Source organism: Verticillium alfalfae, genomic scaffold (genome assembly GCF_000150825.1).
Source record: "Verticillium alfalfae VaMs.102 supercont1.12 genomic scaffold, whole genome shotgun sequence".
Classification (NCBI taxonomy): domain Eukaryota; kingdom Fungi; phylum Ascomycota; class Sordariomycetes; order Glomerellales; family Plectosphaerellaceae; genus Verticillium; species Verticillium alfalfae.
Window position 1 is genome coordinate 1066909 of NW_003315027.1, and position 9297 is coordinate 1076205.

The 9297-nt window shown below is 59.3% G+C and overlaps 5 protein-coding genes across 5 annotated transcripts; 3 read left to right on the forward strand and 2 right to left on the reverse strand.

The window, feature by feature from the left end:
• Positions 1-4: 4 nt before the first annotated feature.
• On the reverse strand, positions 5-982 carry VDBG_08566 (conserved hypothetical protein; the record flags this gene model as incomplete). Its single annotated transcript, XM_003001475.1, has 3 exons — positions 5-151; positions 198-587; positions 644-982. The coding sequence occupies 3 exons, from the start codon at positions 980-982 to the stop codon at positions 5-7; spliced, it is 876 nt and encodes a 291-aa protein (XP_003001521.1).
• A 1577-nt stretch (positions 983-2559) lies between these two features.
• Positions 2560-3799, forward strand: VDBG_08567 (glycerate kinase; the record flags this gene model as incomplete). The annotated part of the gene is made up of 3 exons (XM_003001476.1): positions 2560-2662; positions 2779-2990; positions 3080-3799. 3 exons carry the CDS (start codon positions 2560-2562, stop codon positions 3797-3799), a joined length of 1035 nt encoding a protein of 344 aa, XP_003001522.1.
• A 1100-nt stretch (positions 3800-4899) lies between these two features.
• Positions 4900-5695, forward strand: VDBG_08568 (2,3-cyclic-nucleotide 2-phosphodiesterase; the record flags this gene model as incomplete). The annotated part of the gene is made up of 2 exons (XM_003001477.1): positions 4900-5256; positions 5309-5695. 2 exons carry the CDS (start codon positions 4900-4902, stop codon positions 5693-5695), a joined length of 744 nt encoding a protein of 247 aa, XP_003001523.1.
• Positions 5696-5883: 188 nt separating this feature from the next.
• On the forward strand, positions 5884-6945 carry VDBG_08569 (flagellar associated protein; the record flags this gene model as incomplete). Its single annotated transcript, XM_003001478.1, has 1 exon — positions 5884-6945. One exon carries the CDS (start codon positions 5884-5886, stop codon positions 6943-6945), a length of 1062 nt encoding a protein of 353 aa, XP_003001524.1.
• Positions 6946-7324: 379 nt separating this feature from the next.
• On the reverse strand, positions 7325-9079 carry VDBG_08570 (thermostable beta-glucosidase B; the record flags this gene model as incomplete). Its single annotated transcript, XM_003001479.1, has 1 exon — positions 7325-9079. The coding sequence occupies one exon, from the start codon at positions 9077-9079 to the stop codon at positions 7325-7327; it is 1755 nt and encodes a 584-aa protein (XP_003001525.1).
• Between the last annotated feature and the right edge of the window lie 218 nt (positions 9080-9297).

Sequence of the window (9297 nt, forward strand, 5' to 3'; positions counted from 1 at the left end):
TCCATCAGGACAGCCCATTCAAGTATGTCGTGAGGAGTGACTTACCGATCGGGCCAACCGCAGGCCCGAGGAAGGGGGCCAGACTGTAGATAGCAGTGGCCATGCCACGCTCCTCTTTGTGCCAGCAATCACTGAGGACACCACCACCGAGCTACGTCTGTTAGATGCGTCATTTGATGGCAACGGATGGAACTTACAGCCTGGGGGGCGCTACCGCCTAGACCGCTGAGAAAGCGAAAAGCTAGCATCTGCTCCTTGCTTGTCGAGAAACCGCAAACTGTGTTGAAAAGGAGAAAGACCATATTCGCAGACTGCAGCACAACTACACGGCCATACATCTCGGAGAGTGGACCGAGGATGAAAGGACCGACGGCGTATGCAAGGAGGAAGATAGACATGAGGAGGTATGTCTCAATGTCGGACTTGATTTTGAACTCTTCAGCAAGCGTAGGAAGCGCAGGGGCCAGCATCGTGGACGAAACCGGAGAGATGAAGGTAAAGCAGGATACTAGGATGGTGGACGTCCATCGTCGATATTTCGGCCAGTTTTTCGGGTTTGCCGGATCTTTGGGACCATCCCAGGTTACCTACAAGGGCTGTCAGCACACACCGCAAGTGGCAGTCGGGAGGCGGGTTAACTTACAATATTGGGATCACTCAGGAGCTCCTCTTTGGTCTCTTCCTTTGGGCCCTCTTCAACATGTGCAGGGTCAAGTTCTTCTTCAGGCACACACTGAATAAGTCGTCGACCATCAACAGAACAGTCTGTCTTAGGGACTGCTGCATAACCACGCTCCATTTCCTCGTCGTCGCTTGAGTCTTGTTCGAGCCAGGGGAATTTGTGGATGGACCTTTCATAATCGTTGACAGACGGAAGACCTGGAGTCCATGGCCGCCAGAGGGTCGAGCGGGAACTGTGGAGGCCACGATGCATTGCAACCTCTGGACTAGGGATAGGCTTGCGAGGGATATTCTGAGACATGATGTGAGCAAGCGAATGAAACGTAGAACGAAAGTGGTGCTTAAGCGAGAGGATGAATGATGTTGGAACGATTGGAAAAAGTGATGTGGTTGGACAAAGTTGCAACACGGACCGCCGGCCTTTGCGTCTTATACACTCAAAGAACTTAGACTATGTCGCGTGTCTTGGTTTTGTCCCCTTCTCCCACGATGTGCCACATGGTAGCTTCGCCTCAAAAGTCAAGCGGCCAACGCACCGTCGCCTCCCGACTTTCGCGTGAGCGTTTGCGACGAAGGGGCAGAAATTCTGGGCCAAGCCACCGCAGCATCAAAGCCCGTGATCGGCAAAGGGGGGGCTCATACCGCAAATAATGACCGCAGTGCTCGGGAAGCAGGCCGGAGTATCCAAAGATAACTCCCTACAAAAAGTGGCGCACGTGCTTGTGTGAGCGGGCCCTCCAGGAGCAAGATGATCGGCGGTTGTATTTGCCTGGTCGTGGGGTTAGGGTCATAAGATGGAAGCTCGCTCGAAGCTTTCTTGGCAGCTGGAATCGACTGAGAATCGGAACCCTTGGCTCCCAAGGGGCCCCACTACGTCAGTCTAAGTGGCTGTGCGTGCGGTGCCAACGAGCACTTCGGGCTGTGTCGTCAATGAATTGACCCTGCCCAAAAGCTTCGAGGGTCTCTGTTTCAGTGGTGGCCTTGAGTTCCGTTGGGCCGTGTCATTGGAAGCTGTGTGCCTCAGAGGCTGGCTTGGCACTTGGTTTCAGCCCCGACCATACGAGAAGAGGATAAGCTCGCCGAAGCGGTTGTCGATGCCGAGACTTCCAGAGCCAGGGTTTTCGCCGGAAAGGGTCCAATGAATAGGATGACTTGCTTTGCTGCTCGCGTGCCATGCCATCATGGTCATGGTGCTCGTCATGGAGAGACCCCGCCTGGCAGGGCTATGCGGTGACTCGTGAAGCCCTGACATCAAGCGCATACCAGGCAAGATCGGCACGTCTATCCATGATCAAGCTCTGCCCAGAAGGCCGGACTGGTGCTTGTCCCCGCATCATACTTGTGAAATGAGTGCATCTCAAAATAATTCTATCACACGAGCAACTTCCCGGTTGCGTCTTTCTCGCCGTGTGGTAACCCGACAGCGCCTCCTTTAGCTTCTGCGCGTGAATGGCATCAAGCCGAACGCCGATACACACCGGGCAGTGTAGTGGCTCAAGGTGTCTAAGAAAAGATCTTCGCCATGAGATGAACTGTTTCTGAAGCTTGGCTAAGTCGGCTTTTGGCAAGTGTTGTGATGATGCGCTGGCGGTGACGGCTCAAACCTAGATACCATATAAGACGAGGACTTCTGGCCGAGTATCGAGCACAAGAAGATCATTATCATCACCATCACAGTCAGTACATTCGCTTTCTCACTACCATTCAAAATATACCTTACAATCGCTACACCATCCTCATACCTTACTTACAAGATATACCTACTCACCTCACCGACCTTCGTTTGAACAAATACCTTCGTTCAAACATTTACAAATATCCATTAACTTGCCAACACAACACACAAACCACAACACATCATCTCCAATGAAGCTCAAGATGGCCACTCCTGCCGCTCCCTCCGGCATGAAGGTTCTCGTGTGCCCCTCTGGCTTCAAAGGCAGCCTGCAGCCCCAGACGGCAGCCGACTGCATCGAAGCCGGTATCCTCGCCGTGCTCCCTGACGCTTCTGTCCGCAAGGCCCCCTTGTCGACGGAGGCGAGGGTTTCACTGGTGCGCTGGTGACTGCTACCGCTGGCAAGCTCCACCACGTCACAGTCACTGGACCGGTGAGCGCGCCGGTCGAGTCCTTCTTCGGCATCCTGGGCAACAGCAGCAACGCCTCGGCCCCTCGCACGGCAGTCATCGAAATGGCGGCTGCCGCGGGCCTGAGCCTGGTGCCCAGCCACCTACGCAACCCAGCGCGCACGACGACCTACGGCGTCGGCGAGCTGTTCCTCGCCTGCCTCGATGCTGGCGCCAAGCGCATCGTCATAGGCTGCGGCGACTCTGGCACCTGTGACGGCGGCGCGGGCATGCTCCAGGCCCTGGGCGCCCGCCTGCTCGACCAGGACGGCAGGCCGCTGCCGACGGCGGGCGGCGGCGACTCGCTGCTGCGTCTCGCCCAACATTGACCTCAGCGACGTCGACAAGAGAATCCACGAGACGTCGATCGAGGTGGCCGTCAACTGGAGCAACGTGCTGTGCGGGCCCTGGCGGCGTGGCGAGGGTCTTTGGCGCGCAAAAGGGCGCGTCCGAGGAGCAGACGGAGCGGCTGTCGGCTGCGATGGAGGTGCTCAGCGTTGTGGCCGGCCGTCTTCTCTGCGACAACAAGGTGGGCAAGGCGCCCGGTGGCGGGGCCTCTGGTGGCCTGGGCACCGGTCTTCGGTTGATTGGCGCCAGGCTCCGGCCAAGATATGAAGTGGTGGCGGAGTACGTCGACTTTGAGACGCTCTTTGACGACTGCGACCTTGTGCTCACGGCCGAGGGAGGCATTGACGACCAGACACCCCGCGGCAAGATCCCTGCCGAGATTGGCATGCGGGCAAAGAAGTACGGCCTACCCGTCGTCGCCATTGCTGGCACGATTGGGCCTGGCGCGCGGGTCAACTACGATGTTGGCATTGATGCGTACACGTGTATCTTGCAGAAGCCGACGACGCTGGCAGAAGCCGTGCTCGAGGCAGAGAAGCTGACGCAGGAGAGTGCCGAGGGCGTCATGAGGATGATCGTCGTCGGACGCATGCTGGCTTCAAGGAAGCTGTACCAGATGGCCGAGCCTAACGAGGTCTGGGTCTGAGGAGGTGACGCTGGCAAGCAAAGAGGCGGCCACATGCCAAGGGAGACAGCACAGCAGGACAGCACAGGGGGGACAGCACATCAGTCCAACAGGGTTTGCTTGGTTCCGCTGCTAGCCCGTCATAGATCAGGAGCAAGAGCGCGCTTGTACATACAAGAGACCGGAAATACGTTTAGTTAGCAAGAGTCACGAGTGTGAATGAGAACATGATTTGACGAACGCATGAACCCAATTATCAACGATCATGCCATCAGTGGGGTGAAGTAGCCGGATAAAAAAGAAAGGAAGGGCAAGGATCAGCGCTGGCGCGAGCAATTTAGAGCGGGTGTCGGTTGGATAAGCTTAAAAAGCCAAGACGCTTGGATAAACCAGTGGGTGGCTATGCTGGTGGTTTTGGTGACCAGGATTTCTTGGTGTTGTGAGGTTGGGCCAAGGGAGAAGTCGAGCACGTGGGGGCTTTCTTAGGGGGTCTTCTCTGGCAGAGGGGGTGAAGTGAGGTCAGCAGAAACACCAGTATTGATTGGCTGTTGACGGTATCCCAAAGATGATGAAAAGCAGGCCAATCATTGGCACGATAACTGCACCTTATCAGTCCACATCCGGACTAGCCAGGCACAGCCCCGCCCCCGCACCAGTGCCTTCCCACAGTGTCGAACGGCCAAGTCCACGACTTCAACGCATGGAGGAAGCAGTGTCTGTCCTTCAACCACCAAACAGATTGCTGCCCATCATCGCGACCCTTGAGGCACAGCACAGCCTCTGAGCTGAAGCAGACACCCTTCTTCTTTCCCTTCTCTGGGTTGCCATCTTCCTCCCCCTTATTTCCGATTCCCCACTCACATCTCCGCCTCCCCTCCTATCTCCTTCGACATACAGGCTTGATTGCCGTCTCATCTCCCGTGGTTCGATCCCGCTGCCACCCATCAACGCCCTGTGTGCTATTTTCAGAAACACCCACCGCCACCCGCAGCCCGTACCACCCTTCTCGTGCCGGGGTCCCGAACGCACGCTGCGTTCCTGAGCCGCAGTCCACGCCTGACATCAACCTCCTCGACCAGTGCTCGTGCTGGCAATCACGGTAACACCCTTCACGCGCCGAGATGCCCAAGAACGCCCCCGCAGACGACAAGCCTACCGTCACATTCAGCTCCGGCCGCACTCAGCAGGACGGCTTTGCCTTCTCCTCACAGCCCGACTCCCCCCCCGACCTGCGGCTTTTACACTACAACGATGTGTACCACCTCGACTCCTCGAGTGCTGAGCCCAAGGGTGGCATAGCCCGTTTCATTACCGCCGTCAACCAGTATCGGAGCGAGGACCGGTTCCGCACCGAGCCTGAGTTGATCACGCTCTTCTCGGGCGACGCTTTCAACCCAAGCCTCGAGAGTTCCGTGACCAAGGGTGAGCACATGGTGCCCGTGCTCAACTCCATCGGTACCGACTGTGCCTGTGTCGGGGTGAGCGCATGACCTCGTATTCAATAAGCTCTCACGCGCTGACACACGGCAGAACCATGATCTCGACTTTGGCGTCAAGCAGTTTGAGCACCTCGCCCGCAAGTGCACCTTCCCCTGGCTCCTCGCCAACGTGCTCGACCCGGCCCTCGGCGAGGACGTGCCCCTCGGTAATGCCAAGCGCACCCACTTGCTGACCGCCTCCAACGGGCTCAAAGTTGGTCTCATCGGCCTGGGTGAGCGCGAGTGGCTCGAGACCATCAACTCTCTGCCGCCGAATCTCATCTACAAGTCCGCCACCGAGACGGCCAAGCAGCTCGTCCCCGGCCTACGTGAAGCCGGCGCCGACATTGTCATCTGCGTCAGCCATCAGCGCGAGCCCAACGATGACAGCTCGCTCGCCAGACGGATGGGCTCTTCGACTCATCTTCGGCGGCCATGACCACTTTACGCCCAACAGCTTCAACAGCCACGGGAGAAACAATCCGCAGCGGCAACGACTTTAAGCAAGCTCAGCTACATCGAGGCACGCCGCAACAATAAGAACGCACACCAGACGGAGGGGGAAAAAAAACAATTCTCCGCCGCGACATTGTCTCGTCCATCCCCGAGGACGCCGAGGCCCTACGCATGACGTCGGCGCTGACCGACAAACTCAAGCACCAGCTGTGCAAGCCCGTCGGCTGGACGGCGGCGCCGCTCGACGCCCGCTTCAGCACCGTCCGTATGAAGGAGAGCAACATGGGCAACTTCGTCTGCGATATTATGCGCAACTACCACCACGCCGACGCCGCCCTCATGGCCGCCGGCACCATCCGCGGCGACCAGATCTACCCGCCTGGCGTGCTGCGCGTGCGCGACATTACAAACTGTTTCCCCTTTGAGGACCCCGTTGTCGTCATTCGTGTCACGGGCACGCAGCTGAGGGAGGCCCTCGAGAACTCGGTCTCCATGTACCCGGCGCAGGAGGGACGGTTCCCGCAGGTGTCGAACCTCGAATTCGAGTTTGACCCCAGCAAGGTGTCCGGCGCGCGCGTCAACTGGGTGAAGCTCGGCGGCGCGCCGCTCGAGGAAGGAAAGAAATATGTGCTCGCGACGAGGGGTTACATGGCGCGCGGCAAGGACGGGTACGACTCGCTGCTCGTGGAGCCCGAGGGCGGCACGGCCGAGGAGCTGATCAGCGAGGAAAACGGCATCCTCATCTCGGCCATGCTGCGGCAGTATTTCATGGGACTGCGGACTGTCGGGCAGTGGAAGAATCTCAGCGAGCACTGGGTCAAGGTCGCGAGTGAGTGCACGACGCCCATCGAGACGAGGAAGAATCCCTGGGCCACCGCGCCGGGCAACAAGCCCGAGCAAGACACGGCGCAGTCAAAGACTGGCGCGGACAGCAAGTCGTGGAGCCAGTGGATGCGGAAGCGGCTCGGCCTCGACGCCCGGCCCGCCGAGTCGGACGAGGAAGAGGATGACAGTGATGAAAAGGGCGGCAAGGGCATCCTGCAGGACGCCGACGAGCTGGCCAGCGTCGACCTCGAGCTGCTGTTGATGCGAAAGTTCTTTGGCCGGTGGGCCAAGAAGATTGGCGTTTTTGGAAAAGCTGTCGATCCCCTGGTCGAGGGCGACTTTTCGGTCGACTGGACGCGGGTCATCGCTCCTGTATTGGAAGGGAGGATCAAGATGGTGGGCGCATAGACAGGATATCGAAGATGCCTACGAGGAGGAAAAGAACCCACCTGGAATAGATGTCGTCACGGCCCAAAAAGAGAAAAAGAGATGATGAGAATATGAACCATACAATTTCGTACATTCAAACAGAGATGCTCGCTACGTAAAATCTATGTCGCCCATCTGCCTGATCCACCCACCACTGTCTCTCTTTCCTCCTACGCCTCGTACGACTTGTCGCTGATCTGCACACCCGACGACAGCACCAGCTCGCCGGCGCTCTTGCCGACGCTGATCTTGTACTCGCCGCCCTTGATCACCCACTTTTGCGCCTCCTCGCTCCACGAGGCAAAGTCCCGGACCTGCACCGGCAGCTCGACCGTCGCGCTCTTCCCGGGCTTGAGAGTCACCTTCTTGAAGCTGACGAGCGCCTTGATGGGCGTGTCGTCCGACGCGTCGCGGCGCCGGCGTAGATCTGCACGGCCGTCGCGCCCTCGACGGCGCCCGTGTTGGACACCTTGACGCTGACGCTGTACGCGTCGGCAGACGTCTCCCTGACGGCGAGGTCGGCGAGGGCAAACGTGGTGTACGACAGGCCGAAGCCGAAGGGGAAATGGACCTTGTCGGCGGGCAGGCGGTCAAAGTGGCGGTAGCCGACAAAGACGCCCTCCTCGTACTTGACCTTGAGCTTGCCGTCGACGTACTTGCCCGGGAAGTTTCCGTAGGCGGGACAGTCCTCGAGGCGCTTGGGGAACGTGCACGTGAGGTGGCCCTCGGGGGTGCGAGCGCCGGTGAGGACGTCGGCGATGGCGTTGCCGGCCTCCTGGCCGGGGAACCAGGCCTGGAGGAGGCCCTTGATCTCGGACAGCCACGGCAGCGCGACGGCGACACCAGTCGAGTTGACGACAATGGTATTGGGGTTGGCCTTGGCGACGCCAGAAACGAGGCGGTCCTGGCTGCCGTCCTTGGGGAGGTGGAAGCCGGCCTGGTCCTGACCCTCAGTCTCCCAGGTAGGATCGTGGCCGGTGAAGACGATGGCGTAGTCGGCGGCCTTGGCGGCGTCGACGGCCTCACTGAGAATGTCCCGGTCGTGCTCGGTCGCGGACATGGCGCCGAAACGGACACCGGCGCGGCCCTCGAGAATGCCGAGATCAGTGCCGGGCACAGGCGCAGGGGGCGAGCTGCGGACCTGAAGCTTGTACGTCTTGCCAGCCTCGAAGGGGAACTTCATGGTCGGCACAGGCACGCCGCCAAAGAGGAAGCCCATCGAGTCGGAGCAGTTGTCCTTCTGCTCAAAGACAACCTTATCGTCGATGGAGACGTAGGAGGGGCCAAGGCCGGTGAGGGTATAGTAGTAGGTGGCCGTCTCGGGGGGAGTGAAAGTACCGACGAGCTCGATCTCCTTGTTCTCGAGGTCAAAGGCATCGAGGATACCAACCTCAGACGTCTTGTGGCCTTGGGTAGCCTTGATGGGCTCCGACTTGCCGGGCTCGTAAATGCTGTAGGTGAAACCAGGCGTCGTGCCGTCGGTGCTGACGACATTCTCCGCCAGCAGAGGCAGCTGGCGGAAGGTGTGGGCGCCCTTGCTGTATGTGATCTCGACGTCGTCTCCGAAAGCCTCCTTCAGCGCGTCGTAGGGGGTGATCTTGTAATGAGCGTTGACCGAAGCACTGCCGCCGCCGTGGGCGAGACCCTCCTTAGCATAGCCCAGGAGAGCAATCTTCTTTCCCTTGACCTTCTCCTTCGTCAGAGGCAGAACGCTGCCCTCATTCTTCAGGAGGACGATGCCCTTGCCGCCAGCCTCGCGAATGAGGGCCTGGTGCTCGGGCTTGTTGACGGCCTTCTCGTCGGGGATGGTTGGGTCCTCGAAGACCTTCTGGCGTTCAAGGAAGCGCAGAACGTGAAGGGCACGGTCGTTGATCGTCTCCTCCGTCAGCTTGCCTGCCTTGACAGCGGCCAGAACGTCCTCCACCTTGCGCCAGCGGGTGGGTCCGGGCATCTCGAGATCGAGGCCAGCGTTCAGGGAGTCAGCAGTCGAGTTGACACCGCCCCAGTCGCTCATGACGAGGCCGTCCCACTTCCAGTCGCCGCGAAGAACGCGCTTCAGGAGAAACGGGTGAGAATCGGCGTGGTGGCCGTTGACTTGGTTGTAGGCAGTCATGACGGCGCCGGGGTTGGCCTCCTTGATGGCGATCTCAAAGGGCTTAAGGTAGATCTCGCGCAGGGCACGCTCACTGATCTCCTCATCGACGCTCAGACGCTGAGTCTCCTGCTCGTTGGCGGCAAAGTGCTTGATGGTAGCCGAGACGCCCGTCGACTGGACGCCCTCGACGTTCCGCGCGGCCAGCTTGCCAGACAGGAAGGGGTCCTCGGAGGAAT